Source organism: Trichosurus vulpecula, chromosome 5 (genome assembly GCF_011100635.1).
Source record: "Trichosurus vulpecula isolate mTriVul1 chromosome 5, mTriVul1.pri, whole genome shotgun sequence".
NCBI classification, from domain to species: Eukaryota; Metazoa; Chordata; class Mammalia; order Diprotodontia; family Phalangeridae; genus Trichosurus; species Trichosurus vulpecula.
Genome location: NC_050577.1, coordinates 215377156 through 215401956, shown reverse-complemented (window position 1 = coordinate 215401956; position 24801 = coordinate 215377156). Strand labels below are relative to the sequence as shown.

The 24801-nt window shown below is 41.2% G+C and overlaps 1 protein-coding gene across 8 annotated transcripts in view; it reads right to left on the bottom strand.

Moving 5' to 3' along the window:
- Positions 1–24801, bottom strand: part of LOC118850410 (ankyrin repeat and sterile alpha motif domain-containing protein 1B-like) — a 121803-nt gene that overhangs the window by 84899 nt on the left and 12103 nt on the right. For 5 of the 8 annotated variants that reach the window (XM_036759780.1, XM_036759781.1, XM_036759776.1 and 2 more), the window contains 2 exons: positions 9582–9656; positions 593–721 (listed from right to left, as the gene is read on the bottom strand). In XM_036759780.1, the coding sequence (XP_036615675.1) occupies positions 593–721; positions 9582–9656 (204 nt within the window). The remainder of the gene's footprint in view (positions 1–592; positions 722–9581; positions 9657–24801) is intronic. The other 3 variants (XM_036759774.1, XM_036759775.1, XM_036759782.1) reach the window with 2 other exon arrangements.

Genomic DNA, 24801 nt, shown 5'->3' with positions numbered 1-24801 from the left:
CAGTCTTAGCAAGGCAATTATTTTCTGTAAAAGACTTTTAGGAAGGGAGGGAGAAAGAAAGGAAGGAGAGGAGAATGTGGAGAAAGGCATGGGGGGAGAGAAAGAAAAGGATGGAATAATAAAATATAGAAAAGGGAGGGATGGAAGAAGGGAGGAAATGTGGAGGGACACCCAGAGAAAGAATTACAGAGTCTGAGTGCAGATTGAGGCAAACCATTTGCTCTTTTTTCCCCTTTCTTTTTTGGTTTTGTTTCTTCTTTCCAACTTTACTATTATGTAAATAAGTTTAATGCAAAGGTATATGTAGAACCTATATCGGATTGCATGCCATCTTGTGGGGGAGGAGACGGAGAGAGAGAAAATTTGGAACTCAAAAACTTGTGGAACTGAAATAAAAAAATAAATTAAAAAAAAAAAGAAATGTGGAAGGAGAGAAAAAGAGAAGGAAGAGGAGATTTTGAAGATCGGCATTGTTGGGATTTAGATTAAATAAATAAATAAATAAATAAAACTCAACCCAAATTGTTCTCCAGGGGATACGCAGTATTGATTACTTATCGATTACTTAAATATGGAATGTAGTGTGACTTACAAAAGCTTTATAATCACATGACTGGAAGATGAGTTTCTCTGGGTGGTGCTGCCAGTACTGGACAGGGGTTGATGCCGTGGCTTCATTAGGCGGTCTCAAGGTAATGGAGGGCTCTCCCCAGTCTCCTGTCTGAAAATCACATTTATTCTCAAGGTAATATAAGCAGTAGGCAATGTCATGATGCTTCTTCACTGTCTATAGCTTCAGCTCTTTCTATCCATGCACTACATACATGCATACTGTGGTGGTGTGTAGGCATACAAATTCTATGTTGCAAATTTACTGCATATCTATTACTACCATTCCACATTCCCAATGTTTCATTAACTTTGAGGTGCAAGTGGCATGTGATTTACTCTAGCTTTAGAATATAAAACGGAAAGCTTTGAAATAAAATTTCAAAATCTGATCAGTTAAGTAATTAAGAAACTAAAACATTTAAACAGAAAATGAAGACATACAGAGATGATAAACTAAGTCTACCAACAGAAAAAAAAAGAAATTTAGTGTTGAAAAGCGTTTTCTAGTTGAATATATCATAAAATTTATTTCACAATGTGTTTACATCCAGGATGCTTATGCTCCATAATCGTCAAGCCCCTTTGTTTGATACTGGCTGCCAATCATTTGACATCTCTGGAGGCAAGGTGCTGTTTAAGTCAAGTAACTAAACAAATTTTAAAAGGGGAGTGACGTGAAAGGGTGACAGCTAACATCCCACCTCTGAATCCAACTCCATTAAAGTCATAACCCTTTTGCTGCTCTCTTGATTGGTATAATTGCTTCCCCTTAGAAGACCTTAAAGCACAAATAACATTTAAAATGTCAAAGGTCACGTTTGGCCCGCTTAAGCATATACCCGCATGTGAGAAATGGAATTGGCAGTTACAAGCATATGGCTCTCTCTTGATATTTCGAGTGTCGATGCTTACCCGCCCCCTCCCTTCCAGCCACCCCCAAGCGCACGTGCATTCCATCACTGCATCACTATCTTCTTCTGTGCATTTACCTGTTACCGTACTTGACCAGTGAAATAATCTGCAAATTCAAAGGCCCATGTGGGTGTTTCTTCTTGAGTGTGTCTCTGTGGGTGGGCAGCAATAGCATTCCTGCTGATAACTGTACATTCCTCCCTGGTGGAGATGCTGCCTGTTTCAGCTTTTATTTATTTATTTATTTATTCTGCTCAGATGGGCATGACTAGGTCTTTGGAGTAAGCTAATGGTCACTTCTTAATCTAAATAAGACGATGTGGGTTAGATTCTGGAATCTGATTTCCTCCTCCCAATAATAGAAAAAAAAATCCTAACTCTCTAGGGGGTGCAGGCCAAAAGCCCTTGGGAAGCCAGTGAGCAAGCAAGACCCTAAAACTCCTGGGCTCCCAAATGAAATAAAGCTTTGATGAGGGATAGCCAGAGTGGGGGCAAATGAGAGAATCAAAATGGTCCCCCAGTTCAAAGGCCTGGCAAAGAATACAAACAGCCTTTATGGCAGTTTGTAAGTTTGTGCTTGGGGTCGAATGATTCTCTCTCCAAGGCTTTGTTTTGCTGTAGGAACAGTGTAGCCTCCTTGAGGAAGAGTGTCTAATTTGTCTTTGTACCTCCCGCCACAGGGGCTGGCAAAATGCCTTATGAGTGAGTGGAAGGATCCCCATCTATGTTTGTCTTAAAAGGTGCTCTGGCACCGTCACCATGATGTGGGAGTCAGAGTAGGCTATTGCTGAGTTACTTAAATTCTTCCCCAGGACATTGCCAGTTGTGGAAAGGGGCCAGGCAAAGACACGGCCTCTGTTCCTGGAAAACCCTGGCTCATCCTGAAGTCCTCAAAGAAGGTGACTGTCATTCTGTGAAGACTGGGTCATGTACTTTGCCAAATGGGCAGGATCTCCCAACAGGCCTATGGTTGCAGGGCTTTATTTATTTGGAAAAATTCTGCACACATTAAAAATAATCCTAGTTCAGTGGTTCTCTTGGCTACCTCCTGGAGGCTTTCCCCTCCACCAGATTGCCAGTTTCTATCTTCTCCTGTTGCTTCTCCTCTCTCACTTTCTGTTATCTCTCTACTATTTAAATCATCCCCCCCACCCCTTTCATTTCTGCTCTGGTTTCCTCCTTTCCATCTGCCAACATCTTGAAGACTTTCTTCTTAATGCTATTCATTTAACGATTATGTTTTCTGACTCATTCCTGATTGGTTCTGATTCTTTAAGATTCCTTTCTTTTCCTTCCTCCATCCCTCCCCTCCCCTCCTTTCCTTCCTTCTTTCCTTTCTTCCTTCCATCCATCCATTGTGGTTAAGTGACTTGCCCAAGGTCACACAGCTAGTAAATGTCAGAGGACAGATTTGAATTCAGGTCCTTCTGTCTCCAGGGCTGGTGCTCTATCCACTGCACCATCTAGCTGCCCTGTTCCTTTCCTTTTCGATGTGAGGCTTTTTTTGTTTGGAATAGACATTAATGAAAGACCACAGTGATCTGATGTTCTATATCCCTCTGACATCTTCCCTTTAGAATCTTTCCCTCTCCTCTTGTCTTCATAGATCATTATCACATGAAAAACCTTCTACCTAATCTTTATTCCAGTTGATTGGAAGCGACTGCCTTGACCAAAATCTTGTTGGACAGATGAATGGTGGCCTTTGAGTAGTGAGAGCTCTTGGTACTTAGAACGTGGCCTGAATGATTTGAAAACCCCGGATTCCCAAGATGGCCAATCGCCACCCCTCTCCCAAACCCTCCCTACAGCCCCAGCATGGCCCACAAGTAGAGTACAATACTACAAAGATAATACAACACTGTCACATAACAACAGAAGTTTGCACACCACTCTGTCGAATGATACAAAAGGGAGATCCAGGGAATTCGGTTACATGGCCAAAGAGCAGCCCCAGACTCGGCTGATGCATTTTTCTCAAACCAAGCACCCACTTCAGATTTCAGCTTTATTAGTGGCAGAGGAGAGCTGGGGAGAATCCTCTTTCCTTTGTGCAAACCCAGTCAGACACAGCAGGGCCCAAGGGTGGGGTGAGGGTGTCGGCGGGAGAATGCAGAGGGAGTTACAGGGGATTTGGGCACATTAGTATATTAAGCATGCAGAGAAGATGCAAACCCTTGGCGCTAGTTTTTTAGTTAGCCCAGGCACTTTCAGGGGAGCTAGAATCAGAGGGAATCACCCCACACAAAACAGAATTGCAGCCAAACATGGTTCCAAATGAGGACGCACGTCATGAACATAAGGAGTAGAAGCAACGTAGGGACTAGCAAGCACCACCTTCTAGGGCACTTCCTCATGGAAACCACCTCAGTCTAGTGAATGGGTATTTGGAGAAACCAAACCACTGGTGCCTGTGTGCAAGACACCTTTTTTGGGCAGGCTCACCTACAGCTGCTCTAGAACTCACAGAAAAACCCAACTCTCAATTATGGGCTTAAATCAGGGAGGACTCCCACCTATGACCTTTATGATAAAAATGGAGATCAGAAGATCCTAAGGAGGAGAACCTGGAGGGACCTTAGAAGTTACCTAATTCAACCATTTCATCAGACAGATGAGGAGATTGGCATCTCCGAGGTGAAGGAACTTATCCAAAGTCGTGAGGTTAGTAAGTGGCAGAGCTGGGATTGGAACCCAGGTCTTTTGCCTCAAAATGCATGCTTTCTACCATACCAAGAGGAGAAAGGACTGGCCTTTTATCTGTGGTGGCAAGGGAGAGAAGATGAATGGAAGGATGAGTGAGAAAAAGAGAGGAGAGGGAGAAGGAGGAGAGAGAACACTTTTCTTTGTGTTCCTGAAACTGTGCTCCAACCCAGAGGTTTAAAAATTCCCCCACAGGGTCTGAATCTGCATTTCTGGAAATAGAAACTTAAATTTTGTCAGACAGCGCTATTTTCAGAAGAACGTATTCAACTGAGTAAAAAGGAAAAGAAAATGGGGTTGCTTAAGATAGAATTCGTAGAAGAGAAATTTGTTTTGTTCCTAGAAATTCACCATCTCTTTTTTTTTTAATGACCCTACCTCTAAGAACACCCAGAAGTCTTTTTCTTTCTGCTGCAGATTCTCTTTCTCTCTCTTTTACTCTGTTAATTTGCTACAGATTTTGTGGTTCCAACTATTGGATCCAACTGAAGCACTGGTTTTATGTATTTTGCCCTTAGGTCTGAGAGAACTATTACCACTCTATGGTCTTAGTACCAGGAGGAAAGAGGGAGAGTGGTCTGTCCCAGAAGTGCCAGGTCACAGTTTTGTCCACGGTCTCCAAAAGCATGGAGGTTGTCTTCAAGAAGGAAGGAACCAAGAGAGCAAACCCAGCCCAGAAGTGACTCTTGGGACTGGATGACGAGACGCTGGTGTGGAAATCTGAAATTTGTGAAGCCCTGACCAACAGCAGGTGTGCCGCGAATTACAGCGATACACCCGATGGAAAATCAGCATTCTTTGAAGTTTTGAAAACCAAAAAAGAAACCAAGTTGTTCATTACATATTTTGGTAAGCTCTCCCTTTGGGAAAAATATTAATGAAAAGCAAAACCAAAATTAAGTCCAGAAAGTCTCAATGTTAAAAACAGGGTGTTCCAAAAATCTTAGCACAGTTTAAACTTATATTAGTATGTTTATAGGTCACGATCACCTTTAATGGAGATATAGCTGGGGCAGCCATGACAATATTTATTTAAAATTACAAGAGTTAACCTAGTTAGCATCTGGCCTGTATTTACCACTACACTCTTTATAAAGGACTGAATAGTCTACAGACCTCTACAATGTTAGAAGGTCTCCTTTGCTAATTACACATAATGGTGGAATATAAGCTTCTGGAGGGTGGGGTTTGTCTGTTGCTTTTTTGTTTTTGAATATCTTTGTACCGTGGCTGGTTCATAGTGGTATTTATCAAACATTTGTTGATTAATGGTAATTAAAATAGTTTTCATGAGACTCCATGGATTTAAAAGGGCTTTTACTAGTTAGACAAACCTATCTGTTTCAATCTGTCCTAATAGGTCAACAGTGATGTAGGAAAATAGGGGATGTCTTATAGTGCTGAGGTGTCAAGCTCACAAAGCCATAAGACAACTGCAAAACTCCAGAGTGTGGCTAGATTAAAATGTAACTGGGAAATATTTAACAAAATAAATAAAAGTACAGTGCAGCATGTTGTTTAGTCTGACTCTTTGTGACCCCTTCTGAGGTTTTCTTGGCAAAGATACTGGAGTAGTTTTTGCCATTTCCTTCTTGAGTGAATTAAGGCAAACAAAAGTTAAGTGACTTGCCCAAGGGCACAAAGCTAGTGCGTGTCAGGTTAAATTTGAATTCAAGTCTTCCTGACTCTAGGCCCGGTGTTCTTCTATCCACTGAGATACCTAGCTGCCTCACATTACAGCATAGATGATGAGAATTTGTAGTTTTCTAAGTCAATATGCAGCTTTGTTTCTTTTGAGTTTGACACCACTGTGTGCCATTTTAAAAATTCAGACTTACATCTTTGGATATGGAGGGGGAAGCGGAGGGAATAAGCATTTATTACATGCCTACTATGGGCTAGGCACTATGCTAAGTGCTTTACAAATGTATCTCATTTGATGTAGGCATTCCCAGTAAGGTAATTCCTTCTAGCAATGCAGGTCAGCACCTCCATGCAAAGTATTGTCTGAATTGAGAGATAAAGTGACTCGCGCAGGGTCACACAGCCAATATGGGTCAGAGCTGGGATCTGAAACCCTTCTTCCTGTCTCTGAGGTCAGCCCTCTATCTACTGGGCAATGGCTGACAATGGTTTCTCTTTCTCCTTGTTTTTATACAGAGCCCTGGAGCGATTTTTCCAAGGTCATATTGAAGGAAATCAATAAAGGAGGGAGAACTTGGCCTTAACAAGGCCCTAAATGGAATGAAAAATGGTGACATCCTAAAATGATAGGAAGATTTAGTGTAAGTCATGCAGCTCAACAAGTATTCACAGGGTTCTTCTTATTGTACCAACTGTCAGAGATAAAAGGATGTGAAATCTGTGACTAGCCTTGCATTATATAACCCAGTCCTCAGCTTTCTTTGTACCTGCTGTGGGTAACTGTAAAAGCCCAGTAGGACTGTGCTTGGGCTGCCAAGCCCACAGGGACTGGAATTTCATGTACTCAAGGAGACAGAAATGCAGTTTAGTTCTTTGTAGAAAGGAATCACAGGCAGATGGCCTCCTATAATCCAAGCCTCTCATTCTATAGATGGGGAAACTGAGGCCCAGGGAAGTAAAAAGCCAGGATTTGAACTTCAAATAGAGTAACATTTCTCCTGCCCAATTATGCCTCCATATCCATACCTATGAAAGGTAGTTTAATTACCCCGTGTTGCAGAATCCAAAATAAATTATGGGATGAAAAATCTTACTTAGCTTTCTCTCTCTCAAAAAGAGCCAAATTATTATTATTTTAAAATTTTGTTCTAAATGCAAAGGGAAACTGAATTGGGGGAACATTTTGTATATTCTAAGCTTCACATTCTCAGAGTTAAAGAAGTTATGATGGCTGCAAGTAATTAAAAACCATAATTGTGTATTAACTTTTCTTAATGAAAAAGAAAAGCAGGGTGTCTCCAAAGCCTTATCAACACCCTTCTTTGATTAGGATTTAATTGATTTTTGTTTCTGTAGAAGTTTTTCAATCTTTCTTCCCTGATTGGTTTTGCCCACCTACTCCTTGTCTCTCACCTGGCCCACTGCCAATTAACCCATTTGTTCCGGGCTCAATAGATAAAAGAGCCTAATCCTAGTAGAGCATTTTCACTGGAACTGCAGTTTTGAGGATTTTGCTCTCAACATTTCTAATAAATCAGGGTTGTCGATCAAGCTACATACATGTACATGAGACATACATGATGGTATTTATTTTTGGCATCCCTTAGGGCTTCAAAGAATGCTCTGCCTGGAGCTGCATATTTACTTAGATGTATTCTCATATATGCAGTGTAACTATAAGAAAATGTATCCCACAAATGCCCCCAAATGTAGGCTCTCATGGCTAAAACATCATTGAGCAGTTTGGGGGCTGCAGATTTAGAGCTGGATGGGACTTTAGAGTTTATTCAGTCCAACTCTCTCATTTTATAAATGGGGAAATGGAGGCCCAGAGAAGTTAAGTGACCTGCCCTGTGTCACACAGCTAGTAGATGTCTGGGTGTCAAGTCCTCCTGATTCCAAGACCAGAGCTCTGTGCTACACTACCCTCCTCAGCTGGTGTTTTCCCTATCTGCATTATTTTGTAGTTACTTTGTTTATATCTGTGTATATACTCTCCCCCAACTTCAGAGTAGAAGGTAAGCTTCTTGAGGGCACGAATTATTTCTTTTCTTTTTTTTGTCTTTGTATCTTCAGATGTTTAATATATTTTTGGAATGGAATGTAGCAGAATCCCTAGTATGAGCCAGACTTGTAAGGCTATTAAAAGGAGAGGGTAACTTTCGAACACTTAAACATTTTCCATAGTTCATTTAAGTTTTGGAGGGACTCCTGAAGTAACTGTACAGATGGCATTCTCTTGGTTGTACACAGCAATACCAGGCAATGGTCATATTCTAGCTACAAGAACATTACAGATCCCACAAGCCAATACCCTTCACATCTGAAAAAACCATGCACTGAAAAAACTCAGTGTCTTTTCAATACAGCACACTGAGAGAGGGCCTCCTTTGCTAATTAAATGCAGATTAGTGATTCTCAACCAGGATACTGAGGTAGCTTGAGGGTCCAAACTCCTTCCAGATGGCAAATCTATTCATTCCATACTTCAAGGACCAATAATTTCATTGGTTCAGATACTCCTTTCCTTGACACTTATCATTGGCCTTTCATGCCTTAGTAAATTTTATGAGTTGCCATGGCCAGAAAAAAACTCATAGGATCATAGATTTAGAGTTAAAAAGAAACTTGGAGACCATTTGGTTTGCCTCATTTTTTACTGATGAGGAAACAGGCTCAGAAAGTAACCTGCCCAAAGTCAAATGGGTAGTATGAGCAGAGGCTGTATTTGAACCTGGGTCTTCTGACTCTCTCTAGAGCCAATGCTCTTCCTACTGTGGATATCCAAACTCCTGGTGATGACCCTTCTGAATTTGGCCAGGCTGGTCTCTGGACAATAATCAACTTGCTCTTTGGGATCCACTAGTCCTTCCATTCCATTGCCAAAGAGAAGGCATTGACTAGAGCAGGGCTATAGGGGAGGCTAAATTCTTCAATAAAAAGTCTTCTGCAGAAAAAATTAGAAGGATTTAAAAATATTTTTTTAATTAAAAATGAAAATGAAAATATTTGATTTTTTTCCAAATAGAAAGGAACTCTTATATTATGAGAAGGTGAGTTGAAAAAGTTCTAATGTTAAGTATTTTGAAGCAAAATGAGTAGAAATTTCACATCAGTCAAAGGCACTGTCAAATGAGAAAGGTTGAGAATTACTGTTTAGCTAGGAATTGGCACCTCTGTGGCATATTTTTCTGCTCTTGAACAAACTGCATGAAATTCATACAGGTTGTCATGCAAATCATACTATGATCAGGCTGGCTATAAGCAAGGAACATAGACCTCTGCACTAGGGCATATCAGACACAAGGGTGGTAGGGAGAAGGACCTCATGGAGAAGGAAATAAATAGTACAAGATGAGGGGACAAATGGACATATTAGTGTAGTTTTTCTACCTTCCCTGCAAAAACGAGCCAACATAGACATCGGAATAGAGATCAAGACTGACATGGGGTGGGGTGGGGGTGGGAGGTGTTGTGACTGAAGACTTTAAAAGCTGAGTATACTCTGACTCTGGACATGTTTTTCCCACACCGACGAATCACAAGGCATGATAAATGAAGGCACAGACAAAGAATCTCAGGTATCAAGGGACATTACAAACCATCTGGCACTTTCAGGACATAGCACCTGTTGATAACTGCTCACAACACTTGGCAAGACATCACACGGTGCAAATTGATAAAGAGAACATAACCGTTCATTGTCTTACATTATGAACCTGATGGATCGCTGAGAATGGAAATCCTGCATTCTGGTTGGTCCATATTTCACAGACAGACGACTGCTGATATAAACAGAAAACTATATCTTATCTTGAAAATATTTCAACATCGACAACTGCCCAAGTGGACTCAGAGTGTGCAAGGAAAATCAACAGAATGGTAAAGAATAACATTTTAAAAAACCCAACTTGTAAATGTTTTACAGTTTTTTGAGTTTGAGTCATGTATTTCAAAGTCATTTTCTTTGCTAATAAAATTGATTTTTGACTGATTGGTTACGTTTCAAGCTAAGGAAGAAAAATCATGATCCTATCAGAGGGTAACAAAATTAACATCAGCTTTTGGAAAAGAAAACTGTTGTTTTTCACATTTGCCAAAAGAAGTAGGTTGTTTCTTTAAAATATTATACGAAGCATATAAAAAAGCCAAGAACTGTCAGTAGCAATGGAGAAACAGTAGAAGCTTTCTCAATAGAAACAGGCAAAACAAGGATGCCTCTTGCAATCTGCTGTTATTTAACATCGTTATAGAAATACCAAGAGAGAAATTTAAGTCACAAACACCAGCAAAGAGGAGATGTAGCCCTATTTGCAAGTAATTAGAAAACCTCAGAGAATCAGCAAAAAAACTCTAACAGATGATTAAAAGCTTCAGTGAATAGTAGGATACAAAATAAATTTTAAAAAATCATGTGTATTTCTGTGTAGCACTGACAAAAACCAGGAAGAAAAGGTTGTACAAGAAATTCACTGCAAAGGGAAAGGTTTATTCTTTCAGGATGCTACTGTCTCTTCCTATTCAAGATGCAGAAATTTACCTCCCCTACCCAGGCAACTGAGATCCTTCCATGCCCCTCTCCCTCTATATCTAATTTAACATTGTTTTTTTACCCCCCTCATTAAAGTTTTCAGGAAACTTTCATAAAATCAAAACTTTCTATTGATCTGTGTTCAATGCCTGATCACAAGACAAAAAAAGGGAAAATTTTCCCATTAGTTATTGTACCATTTTGGAAACATATATTTATAGCATAAATCTCCCATTAGAGCAACCTGAGGAAAAACAAAGTGGTCTCTAGTGCTTCAAAGCCCACTCAATGGCTCAAGCAGTGTCTATGTGTGTGTGACACAGAGGTTGGGGAGGGGTAGTTGGGAATGGGAAGAATTCTCATTCTCTTCCATATTGAGCATAAGATCATGAATTTGAAGCCAGAAAGAACCTTAGAGGTCATTAAATTTATACCCTGTCATTTCATAGATAAGGAAACAGAGGCCCAGAGAGGTGAAGTGATTTACTCAGGATCACAGAGTTTGGTGAGTGTGAGAGAGACAATCATAACTCCAGTCTTCCAGACTCCAAATTTAGTATGCTATTTAGTGTACCACACTGCCTAGGCTTCCCATCACAGTTGGCCTTTGATTTCCATCTCACCAAATCAAACTAACAATGCCCCTTTATCCCCAATTCAACCCAACTCAAACCCACACTGCAAGGAGATGGCTGAAAAAAAATGATCTGGCTTTTCTCTTGCATCTTTACCAATTTTGTCATCTAAAAAAAAAGACCTCTCGAAATCCTAGAACATGGATGAGAACAGGCTTCATAGTTGCCGAGCAACTAAAAATTTGCTAAGCATCATAATAATCCACAGCATTCCTGAGCAGACAGCAACAAGAGGCATGATGAGAGGAATAACACAATCACAACATCCAGAGAGCTGGCAAAAAAATAGCAATGTCAGAGCCTGCATCTAAGTAAAAACTACAGAGAGCAAAGTGACATTAAAAACAAGGGCCAGAGCCATCACATCTGTTTCCAGAATAGCTACTAGCATTCAGTCATTGCTGGGTGGCCCCATTTACCCCTCACCTTTTGCAGTCTGCAGTTTGAATGGCTTGCTGAGCAACAGGTTCTCATTTCTGAAACTGGCAAAATAGATCAGTTTCCTGTGAAATTACCAAAAGGCCCTTCGAAATGAGCTTCTGAGTAGTACTGACCTTCCATTCTCAATTATTTCCTTCTAAACTTCATGCTCTTTCCTTAGTTGGGAGAGGTTTTCCCCTGGTTTTTTCCATCCTCCAGTGAGTTGCCTCTTGGATCTACAAAGCCTCTGGCAGTGGTTAATTCTAATTCTCATCAGCTGTTTGAGATGAAATGACTATGCATCACTGGAAGTCTCATTTTAAATGGAAAAAAGTATTCTTTTGAAATATCTTTGATGCAGTGCATCATCTTTCTCTACAAAGTCCTAATCTAATTCATATAAATTGTACCTCCTGTATAGAATCATAGCACTCTGGAAGTGGAAAGGGCTATGGGGTGGGGGGAACCAACCATTAATCCCACCTCACTTCATTAATGAGGAAGCTGAAAATGGAAAGGAAGAGAAAGGAAACCAGAATGTATAAATGACCTGCCCAAAATCATACTATTAATGGCAGGGCTGGGGCTAGAATCGATCCATGTAAAATGTAGCATTGACATAAGCATGTGAGACTACAGATGTGTCAATAATTTGCATCAGCATGAGCAACTTCTTCCACCAGTGCTGATTGCAATTTGTCTATCATTTCTCTCTCCTTCATCTCATACATTTGACCAGTTGCAAACTCCTCTTAATTCTTTCTCCACAACATCTCTTGCATTCCCTTTCTCTCTATTCTCAAGGCCACCACTTTGGTCCAGGCTCTCATCACCTCTTCTTTGGACCAGTGGTGTCAAACTTAAACAGAAATGGGGCCACAAAGTCATACGTAAGGATCTCTGCAGGCCATGTATTGATTTCATTTTAAAATGTAATATTACCTATATTTTACTGTATTTTCATACAATAGTTCCCAATTACATCTTAATCTGGTTCAGGCCACCCTTGGGAGTGTTGTGGGATGCATGTCTGGTTTAGACTATTATGATAGCTTCCTAATTGATCTGTCCTTTCCAGACTGTTTTCCACAGAGCCGTCAAAGTGATTTTCCCTAAATGTGTTACTCCCTTGCTGAGTAAACTTCTGTGGCTCTCTATTCTTTCCTTGGTTTGGCATTTAAAGCTCTTACTTACAACTCAGCCCCATACTATTTTTCCAAGCCAATTACAAACTCCTCCTCATATTCTACAGTCCAGCCAAATTGGCTTTCCCACCATTCCTTAGACCTGATGCCCTATCTCCCATCTCTGTGCCTTGCATAGGCAGTCCCCTATGCCTGGCATGCTCTGTCTCTTTAAAACTTAACTTGTGAGCCTCCTTCTGCAAAAAGCCTTCTTAAGCCTCCTAGCTGCTAGTGTTTTCCCATCCTCCAATGATCTTATATTTCTTTTGTATATATTTCATTTATATCTACACATGTACACTTTATCTCCCCAATAAGCTTTTTGAGTTAGTTAATTCAATCAGCTAGCATTGATTAAGCACCTACTATGTATTAGGTACTGGGTACAGGAACTGTTTCATGTCTGTTTTTTGTCCCTAGCACTTGAGAAATTGTAAGCTGAAACACTGTAGTAGGAGAGAGTTGCCTGAGTCTCAGAGAAGTGAAGAGGCTTGCCCAGACTCTTACAGTTAGTAAAGCATGATGGGAAGAGTTGAACCCAGGTCTTCCTGACTCCAAATAGGGGGATAAAAGGCAGTTAGTGATTTCATTATGAGATAATGTTGGTAAAGCACTTAACATAGTACCTGGCATATAGTAGGTGCTTAATAAATGCTTCTTTACCTTCCTTCTCCTTTTTGTTCTCCTCCCCACTTCCTTCTCCTTCCCTGTTCCATTCTGTTCCCTTCCCTTCCCAATAAAACAGGAGGTAAAACGCAGACTGTTTTCTAACTTGGAGTGTCTATCCCACTAGGTAAACAAGCAATATTAATATTTTACTGTGTTTGAAATATGCCTAACCACTTACTGTCCAAGGTCAACTTTCTGAGGCTATCGGACCCAAAGGTATTGGGGAAGGCCTGCCACAGAGCTCATGTCTATCCCACATCCAAATCTATACTTTTGCTTTAATGGATCTCATTGGTGTGGGTACAACCCTATGAAAACAACAATAACCTTCCAGTGATACACAACCAAACAGCCAACCCCTGGCAATCTTTCAGATGCAGTTTTGATAACCTTTCTGAAATGGTATTCAGTGTTCCAGGTCCCTCAGTAGGGTCCCATTTTGTAAATCATGGCTCCAGGACATCAATTCGGAGCACAAGTGATGATTTAGGCTCATTTCAAAGCAGTAATGCTTCAATAACATCAAATAACTAGTTGGATGGTCAGCCTGAATGGAACTTGGAATTTAAAAGCATTTTTTAGAAGCTAGTTTATTGTTATTTTCAAGTAAGATGGTGAGGTTTAGAGATCATATATTCTAGACTGTTGCTTTTACAGATAAAGAGACTGAGACTCAGACAAATGAGGTTACTTAGTCAGGGAGAGAACTTGGATAGGAATCCTTGTCTAAAGATTTTCAAAAGTCCATATTTATGTTTTGTGTGACTTTGCATGTATAATTGGCATCATATTGATTGCCTTCTTAATGGGTAGGGGAAGGGCTAGAGAAAGGGAGAGAATTTGGAACTCAAAATAAAAAAAAATGAATGTCACATAAATTAACAAATACAAAATTTTAAAAAGAGAACTTAAGTCTATATTTAACTGTCAGGCTCTCAGATTACCAAGAGTAAATTTAGATAGTGATAAAAACAACAGTTTGCATTTCTATAGTGTTCTAAGGTTTACAGATTGGTTTCCTTTAGTGGAAGTTTCCCCAATTGTAAATTTATTTTATTTTTATTCTTTAGGTAGTTGAAGTGTTACTGTACCCATATGCTACATACACTGCCTCTCAATTGGAGGGAGGATGAGGGAGTGTGTGTGTGTGTGTGTGTGTGTGTATGTGTGTATGTAGAGGGGAAAAGTAAGAAACTCTTAGATTTAGGACTCTGGAGTTGATATCATTACCTTATTTTCATATGTTCTATCAGAAATGAAGTCATTGCATCTCCCATCTCTGGGCCTTTGCGTAAGCTGTATTCTGTGGCTGGAATGTTTCAAATTCTGTCTCTTGAAACTCCTGGTTTTCTTCAAGATGGTTCAAGTGCCATCTTCTCCACGGGACTTTTGTCCTAGCTTCTGGTGCTGTCTACCTGCCCAGGTTACCTTATAGCTATTCATGCGTTTGTGTGTGTGTGTGTGTGTGTAAATGTGACATATATATGTATGTATATGTACATACATATATATGAATATATTTAAAAACAAGCTAGATATAAGGTACATATATGGAGATGTGTGTATATTAACACACACACATACACACACACACATATTGTTTCCTCCTTAGAAATAAGTTGTTTGAAGGGAGGCCCAAATTCCCCTTTGTTTTTGTCCCCTCGATACCTAGCACAGTACCTGACAGAGAGAAGATGCTGAATAAATGGTCAACCTCTGCTGTCCCTTCGGTCAGCAAACCTTCGCTGGCAACCACAAGGTACCAGGCACATTGTGAGGCAGTAGGGGGATGGGAGGAGGAACAAGGCCCAGTCTCTCCCATCTGTCAATGTTTAGGGCATGGCTGGTGGCCATGTCCATTCCCACAGTCCCCGGCATCTTCTTCAAGGTGCCGCTGGCGAGGGCAAAGAGATGGAATCCAGCTTTGTGGAACCAAGTCACCACTCCAGCTGTTTGAGCTCAGTAGATACTCTAAAGACTTTTGAAGAGTTAAAAGCTGACATTTTAATGGTACTTGTACTTTACACTTGACCTTTTCCATGAAGCTTTGCACATCTTAAAGTAATATATAAATGTTAGCTATTATTAGGGAGAGGGCCTGGACTTGGGATTTCATTGATATAGGGAACTCCCGGGTGAGGACGTTGTCTTTACCAATGCAGACCTGCACGTGCTCTGAAACTTAAGCATTACAGAGCCTTGCAGTGGGGACTGAGGCTTAGGTGACTTGTCTACGGTCACACAACTCAGAAGCAGGACTAGAACCCAGGTCTTGTTGATTCCAAGGCCACTTTCTATGAATGAATGAAAATGAATCACAGAGCACTTACTGAGCACACACCATGGGCTGAGCACTGTTGGCGTATGCTTCGTTCCCTCCTGGCTTTGTTCAAGTTCCAGCTAACATTTCGCCTTCTGGGAGGAAGCCTTTTCTGATCCCTCTTATTTCTGGGCCTTGCCTCTGTTGGTTATTTCCAGTTTATCCAGAATACGTACAGCCTATTTGTACGTAGTTGTCTCTCCCATTAGATTGTGAGCTCTTTGAGAGCAGGGACTGTTTTTTACCTTTCTTTGTATTCCCAGGGCTTAGCACAGTACCTGGCACATAGTAGACAATAAATCTTATTGATGGATAAATAGAAAAAGGAAGACAGTTCCTGCCCTCCAGGAACTCACATTTTAATTGGAGGAGATAAGATGTTAAAGAAAATTCAGCTGCAGGGCAGATAGTAGATTTCTCTAGCCTATAGGCCATGTTGCCTGTAAGGTTATTATTAAGGAAATATGAATGAATGGAACTTTTAAGCAGGATGCCATTAGGGTAGAAGCTTTCTGCCTTGATTTTACCCAGAAAAAAAACATATCCTTTCCCTCCATCTTCCCATTGTCCTAATTCTTGTACATTTCAGGTCACTGGCCAAATCTAGCAAAGGATTCCACAGTCCATTTAAAGGCTCAGTTTTAGAATTCAAGTTAAAAGAAAAATGAAAAGCAAAAATCCTGTCTCTTGAATGACAGCGACTTTAAAACAACAACCCACAGATTAGATAAAATAGCCTATAAGGCAGAAAGAAAAGGTCATCCTTACAAAGATGCTGCCTCATTTTCTTACTCGCAAACTCCACAGCCTCTTGAGCAGAGACTCAGACGAGGTAAAAGCTGTCAAAGAGTGGAAAGTCACAGATGCTCAGTTCAGTCACAGAACATGAGGACCAAAAGACCTCTCATTCATCTTGTCTTTCCAGTGTGGCAGGAGTGTTGGCTACATCCAGGAAGGCGCACTGAACCTCAAAAGTCAAAACTTGCAGGCCCGCCCCTATTTTCCTATGAATGAAATTTCTTAACCTGACTGGGAAACTGAGGACCATGTCTTTCCCCTCAAGCTAGATAAGGGAGTTGCTTCCTCTCATTCTTGCTCTCCTAATGGGCTACCCAGCACAGGTGCTGATCATATGAAATGTGGGCCTGAGGAGATTTTTCCTGCCTTCTCTTTGTGTTGCCTTTCTCTGAAGGAGCCTCATTGTGGTGTGGAAATGATAGAATCATAGATTTAGAGCTTAAAGGGGGCCTTGGTGACCATTCATTTTACAGGGGGAGGAAATTGAAGTTCAGAGAAATGATTTGCCCACAGTTGCATAGTTAATATTTGCCAGAAGCAGAATTTGAACCTAGGTTCTTTCTGATGCCAAGTCTAATACATCACCCAGCTGCCTCTGAAAATATAGAATCACAGCTCTAGAGGAGCCTCAGAGGCCATCCTGTCCAACCTGATCATTTTACAGATGAAGAAACTGAGGCCCAGAGACATTAAGTGATTTGGTAAAGGTCATAGTATCAGAAATGGGATTTGAACTCATTTCCTCTGACTCTGGAGTCAGTGCTTTTCCCACTGTACTACCCTTGGCTCTAGAAGGCTTTATTAAAGAAGCACCACTCTAGCAGATACCCAAGATGGACTCTCTTTGAGTACAGCCCTGGTTAAAAAATATATGTATATATATGTTGTCTTTGGATAAGCCTAGCTAAGCTCATTACTAGGTTGGCCACAAGGGGATGAATTTTTTTGGCCACAGTAATTCCTGAAGGCCATCTATTAAATTACAGATGGATCAGAGGAATGTAGGTCTAGAGCTGGGAGAGAGCTCAGGGGTCCTCTAGTTTCCCCCACCCTACCAATTTTACAAAGAAGAAAACTGTAGTAGAGGGAATTTTTGTTCAGATACCAATCATTTTATAAGCCACTGAGGTCCCTTCCAACTTAGAGATTCTGAGATTCTCTAGACATTGGCATTCATCAAAGCAAGCTCCATTAGATCTGTGATCTTTTTGACATGGGATCAGAGGAGCATAGACTGAGGGCTGGAAGGGAACTCGGAGGCCATGAAATCCAGCCTCTTCATTTTACAGAGGAGGAGACTGAGACAAAGAGACGGTAAGTGATTTATCCAAGGTCATGCAGGTTTTAAGTGGCAGAGATGGGATTTGAACCAAGGTCCTCTGAATCCCAAATCTAGTACTCTTTTCACCATTCCATGCTTCCTCTATGGTATTCCCATCCATCCTTTCTCCAAAGGAGGAAATCACAATGCATCAATGTCTGCCCATTTTGTGTGACTCTTGCCATGCTCTGTCCTGCTCTAAAGCCACCATGGTGGCCAACCCAACATGGTGGGGATCTTCCTTGTGTCCTCTTAAAATCCCACTGATATCAATGGGACCATGTACATTGTCAGTTATCTCTTGCTTCCCTATGTGACTGACTCATTTCTTTTGGTTATTTTTTTTTGAAAGGAAAACCTCCAGACCCTTAATTAGCTTATGTCTCTTGGAAGACAGGGCATGAACTAAGTCCTTTGGATTGTCTCCTGATACTACAGGTTTAAGTTAAAAAAGATAGGCATAGATAAGCCATGTGCCAAGCACATTGCCTCTAGTGTAGGGAAAACACCACAGCCTGAGAGGCTATAGCTCCACTTCATTTACAGAGATCATGGATTGACTGCACACGCATCCTCCACGTTGGCTGGAGCCAAAGGGCCATCCCAGAACTCACAGGGAACTTCTTCATGGGGAAAAATAGAGCAACTGGTACAGAAGCTACGTATAACCCCATTCTGGCTAAGGCTGTTAAGTTTCCTAGATGTTGCTAAGAATTTGGAGTAAGATGGAATGATGCTGACTATCAGGGAGTAAGTCAGGGAGTAGTTTTCCCTGGCAGCCCAAGTCTCTTCAAAGTTATTGAGACATACATATCTCAGGGCAGCACAAGAGAAGGAATATTGCAGTTGTCAGAAAAGTAGCCAGTGGCTTCTTTATCTTAAGTGGTCTGGCTTTAGGAGAGGCATCCTGGTGTGGTAGATCTTTAAGTCAGAAAGCCCTGGATTTGAATCCTGCCTCTGATATTTAAGCATGTGCTTATGGGTAAGCCCTTCGATCTTGTGACTGTCAGACTCCTCCCCTCTAAAATAGCTGTGGTACCTGTAGACGCTACCTCTCAAGGTTGTTGTGAGGTTCGAGTGAGGTCCCTTCCAGCTCTTGAGCTATGATTCTGTGGTCACAAGTTGAAAGGGACCTCAGTGGTCATCTAGCTTAATGCCTTACCTGAAATATAAAGTCCCTCTTGAATGATCATATCTTTATGACTCTCTGATTCCATTTATATAAGGGTAGGGGCTGAATCTATGACTTCATTAACATAAGGAGGTCCTGGTGAGAATCCCCTTCACCCAAAGCAGATCAGCACCTTCCCTGAAACTTAGAGTCTTAGGGCATTGTCTGGGGACATTCAAGGATTGGCCCAGGGTCATACAGCCAGCATGTTAGAGGAAGGATTTGAATCCACGTCTTCCTGGATTCACTAGATCACATCGCTTCTCTTTCGTTAACATGTAAAAACCAATAGGTTCTAGGTCTCGATCTCCACCCCACACTCTTTCCTGAGCCCCACTGCTAGATTTCTGATTTCCTGCTGGACACTTCTACCTGGATAACTAGGTCCCTCCCAAAGGCCTCTGAGGTCCCTTAAAGTTCTAGACCTGTGAGTCTATGATCCATGTGTCTGAAAGGGAACACATCAACTTCCTTCCTGGACTCCAAGCATCTTCTTCATCTCCCTGTTTCTGTGGATGGCACCATCATTCCCCACCTCTCAGGCTTATAACCCAGGCATCATCTTTGCCCTCTCCCTGACTCCCCGACTCCCCCACTGTCCCATCAGTTACCGAGTCCTGCTGATTGGACCTTCGTGGTGTCTCCTCCCCTCGTCCCCTCCTTTCTACTCCAACTTCAACCACTCCAATTCAGACCCTCTCTTCTTTTCCTTCTTTAGTGTTCCTTCATTACTGCTGCCAAATTCATCTTTCTGCTAAGTCTAACCTCATAGCTCCAAAATGAAGCCCCTGATGTTTTGGCAAACCCTAACAAGACACAGTAAAATAGAAAGTTGGGAGTCATTGCTTAGAGTCCCGAAAGATTCAGTAGCTCTTTGTCACCTCTTTGGATAAAATGCATACTCCTTAGCCTGGCATTGAAGGTCTTACACAATTTACTCCTCATTTATCTTTCCAACTTCCCACCATATTGTGACTCTTCATGTTTACAAAGAGCTTTAAATACATTATCTCATTGGATCTTTCCCAAAGCTCTGTGATGTAGGGGCTGTCATTATCCCCATTTTACAGATGAGGAAACTGAGGCTGAAGGGTTACATGACTTCTCCAGAACGCCTACTTCTAGTAGTGGTGGTGGTAGTAGTAGTAGTAGTAGTAGTAGCAGTAGTCACCGTCATACTTCTAGTAAGCAAGATTAGAACTCAGGTCTTCCTGATTCCAAGCCCAGCACCCTATCCACTAGGCTACCTAATTGCCTCTGCCTCTGCTGATTTCTGAAGCTCCTTTCCATTGTAAGATTCAGTCAAAACCCAACCTCCACTCTGACTATTGGGAATAAGGGAAGAGGCAGAAGGCAGGAGAGTGAAAAGGGGAGAATTTTTGTGCCCCACAATGAACAGGTTCACAATAGCCCAGTTTCTGAGCCACTGATCAGAGAACTAGGAGGCGTATAATCTGTTTTCATTTGATATGTTTGTTTTTGTTTGGGACTACAGCATGGCCCAGAGCCCTTCTCTAAAAAGCCCTGAAAGACTTGTATTTAAGGAAGTGCAAAGAAATGATTTTTGATCTTGACTGTGATTTCATTCATTCATGTGGCGTGTGTGTGTGTGTGTGTGTGTGTGTGTGTATGTCTGTGTTTACAACCAGTGGCAAAGGTAGGATCTGAACCCAGGACCTTTGCCTCCAAATCTAATACTCTCTCCATTGTACCCACTGACTGCCAATTGTCTCCAACATACACAAGGTGGAAAATAAATAAAAGTATCTGAAATATAGAAGTGCTATCTATCTCTGTGTATATACAAATATATATCCATAAACACACATATATATATTTATGTAAGTACATATATACATACATATATCTACATATGACTTCATTTTAGATTAACACACTTGATCCTCAAGCTCTCTGCCTGTATTGTGTAGTCCAGATAGGATCGGGGCACTACTCTCTATTATCATCAGAAGAACCTCATCCGCTTGTAGCCTCTGATGAGCTAGCTGTCAAGTCTGAGGCTGGTGATGGGAGAGTTTGCTGAGCCAGCTTATTCCAAACTGTCTGTTTTGTTATCTATTGTTAGGGTTTGCCAAAGCATTGGGGGTTTCATCTTTGGAACTATACGAGAGAAGATTTTGAGGTCAATGGTTAAATTGGGCCTTTTTAAGTAACACTTGTGCGGTGGAATTCTAAATGGAAAATCCTAAGGGCTTAAAAAATTGATATGACGAAGTGTTCAGAAAATATTATCGGGACTGAACTCTCCTTTAGCCATTATTTGCCCCAATTAGGATGTGAGCTCCTTGAAAGCTGGGCCATCTTGCTTTTCTACGTGCATCGCCATCACTTGGCATAGTTTATCGCACATTGTAAGTACTTAATAAGGGGCGGCTAGGTGGCCTGGTGATTAGAGCCAGATTTGGAGCCAGAAAGACCTGATGCCAAATCATCTGCCTCCTGGGCAAGTCTCAACCTCTGTTTGCCTCAGTTTCCTCATGTGTAAGATGGGGATAATAATAGTACTTCCCTCCCTGGGTAGTTGTGAGGATCAAATGGGTAACATGTGTAAGGTATTTTGCAAACCTCAAAGCCCTATAACATTATTATTGTTATTAATCATTATTACAAATGCTTTCCCATTCTGTTATTTCAGTCAGCTCTGAAAACACCCATGGTGCCTGGGGAGTAGACCACATTTTCTGACATGGGGGTCACTGCTCCAGAGAAGAACGAAAGGACAAGTTACTCCCCACAGACTTCCTGGTACCTTTTGGAAAAGGCCAGCTGCATTTTCTAGCACCTAAAAATTTAGTGTCCTATTTCAAACAAGCAGAAAGAAACTTTAGAAAGAGCAAGAAAAACATTTTCTTTCCTTCTTCTAAGCTGAGATTTCCTCTTTTTGCCACTTTTAAAAATTGACCAAGACTGCAAAATCACCTTGGCAACATCTTTTTTTTCCAAAATCCTCATAAGTTTGGACGTCTATTGGAAATTGTTTTAGGGCCCCTAAGCTCGAATCTGTTCTCTCTCTGCCTTTGATGGTGCTTTCACAAGGCCCCCTTCCCAGTATTCATTCCTTGATGTATTTTATATTGATATCCTCTGTTACGCCAGTAAGTTACGATGTCATCAATGGGGGCATTCCCTCCATTAATGAGGATTGCAGCCCATCTCCCTGCCTGCCCTTCCTGGGAGACTCTTGTACATGCCCTTCCATAACTTTGCCATAGGGGGTCCTACCAATGTGTTCGGGGGCCTTCTTCATGTTTGCTTGATCTTATATGGATATCAATAACACCCACAGAAACAATGAAAAATACAAAATGGTGGCCCAATCCATATTGGTACTGCTGAGATAATAATGAAAAAAAGTTGGTTGAGAGCAGTGAACTTTTCTCCTAACAATGTCATAGGATTGTCTGGGGCAAAGTTTGGGAGGCAATGGGAAGGACATTGTTGGAGGCAAAGAACCCAAGTGTAAATCCTGCCTCTCCCACTTACTACTTTAAGTACAGATCTGACTATGCCACTTTCTGACTCAATAAGTGCCAGTGGCTCCCTATAGTTCCCAGGCTCAAATATAAATTCCTCTGTTTAGCCTTTCACAATGTGGCCCCAACATGTCATTCTAGTCTTATTATAAATTACTCCCCTTGCCATACTCTGTTCGTTAAGCCCAATTGTCTCTGTCTCTTTCACATAAGCCAGTCCATATCCCATCTTTGTGTTTTTGTACTGGTAATCCCTATGCCTGGAATGCTTTCTTTACCTCCTCCTCATAGATTTCCTCTTTTCCTTCAAGATATGCTGCAAGCACCACCATCTACACCAGTAGCACCAAACTCAAGTAGAAATAGGGTCTACTGACCCATATACAAGGATCCCTGCTGCCTGCATAATGACTCAGAAAACCACATATTAACATTACTTATGTTCTATTGTATTTTTATTTATTTTGCTATTTCCCAATTACATTTTAATCTTGTTCTGGCCATACTCCTTGCTGGCTGCTTACACCCATATGTAAGTTATGTGTTGTCTAAAGGAACTATTTCCTGGCCTCCCAACTCCTGGTACCCCCTTTCTCAAACTAGCTTTGAGTAGTATTTAAGTATGTGAGTAGTATTTAACTCCTTTGTATTTGCTCTCTTTACATTTATGTCACAAATAGTTACATGTATATATTTTTTATTTCCCCTGTTAGAATGAAACCTCTCTGAGAATCAAAATGGATCCATTCTTTGTAGGTGTATTCCTTGTCTCGCGTAAGGCACACGCTCAATAGATCCTTACTGATGAACTGTGTTTGGTTTACTTTATCTCTCTGGGCCTCAGTCTCCCTAACTGTAAAATGAGGAGATGAGGCTAGGCGACCTCCGAGGTCCCTTCTAGCTCTATGATCCTGTGCCCCTGTAAACGTTCTGTAAATCTTCAAGAACCCCAGCTCCAGGAGGTGGTGTACCAGATGGAGCACTAAACTTGGAGTCAGGGAGACCCGAGTCAGAAGAATCCTACTTACTAGCTTGGTGAGTGACTTAACCTCTCTCTGCCTCAGGTTTTTTCATCTGTAAAATGGGGATAATAAAAGCACCTCCTCTAGAGGGCTGTTGTGAGGATCAAATGAGATTATATATATGTATATAAATATGCACACATACATATATACATATATGTGTATGTATGTATATACATGTACACACACACACACAGTGCTTTGGAAACTGTAAAGCCAGAGATTCTGGTAGTGGTCACATAAATTACTTTTTTCTTAGCATCACCGTTTTTAGGGACAAAAATGCAAAAAAAAAGGCAAAAAAATGTAATCTTTATGCGTTCCATAGGACCAGGGTTCATACTGCCTTCAACACAGAACAGAACAGACTTCAGTGATAAGAAAAAAGCACAGCCCTTAGGACAATGGAAAGAACATTGGCTTTGGAGTCAGAATTTCCATTGTTCGGTTGTTTTTTCAATCATTTTTGTCTCTCCCGTGACCCCATTTGGGGTTTTCTTGACAAAGGTCCCAGAGTGGTTTGCCATTTCCCTTCTCCAACTCATCTGATAGATGAAGAAACTGATGCAAATAGAGTTAAGTGACTTGCCCAGGGTCTCCTAGCTAGGAAGTGTCTGAGGCCACATTTGGACTGATCTGAAGACGATGCTTCCTGACTCCAGGCCCTGCACTCTATCCACTGCGTTCAAATCCCATGTCTGATACTTACAAATTCCATCTCCGTGTAACTTTGGGGAAGTCATTTCACTTTCTTTGGCCTTAGTTTCCCCCTGTGTAAAATGAAGGAGATGACTCGAAGATACCTGATGTTCTTTCTAGCCCTCAATCCTCAATCTCAGATTCTGCAGTCTTTCCAGAAAGAGCTCTGGGTGGGAAGTTGTCCTCTGAAAGATTTTGAAAGATCTTACCATAGGCAAAGCAGGGACCTTCAGCAGGGTACACTTTCCATGTACAAAGCCCCGGACAGAATAGGAGAGCAAGGATCAGAGGAATGATTAGATAGCCCCAAGACCTCTTTTCGCTTAAAATCTGTGATCCTTTGATAATGGCAGTATACATAAAAGTCACAAAGGTGCCATTGAACAACACCACTAGTAACTAGTTTTGGCCTGGAAATAGTCAAATAATCAGAGAACCATAGACGTCAGAGATTTATCTAGTCTGTTGCCTTTTACAAATGAAGAAATAGTCTCAGAGAAGTGACTTGTCCAAGGTCACATGACCAGTAAATGGCAGAGCCTGTGGTGACAGCTAATAACCAATTCAATTAATTGGCAGGAAATGAAGCTTCTTTTATAATGCCTATCTTCACTCTTATAGTATTTGAGCCCTATGTCTGTATAGCTGGAAACTGAGACAAATTGA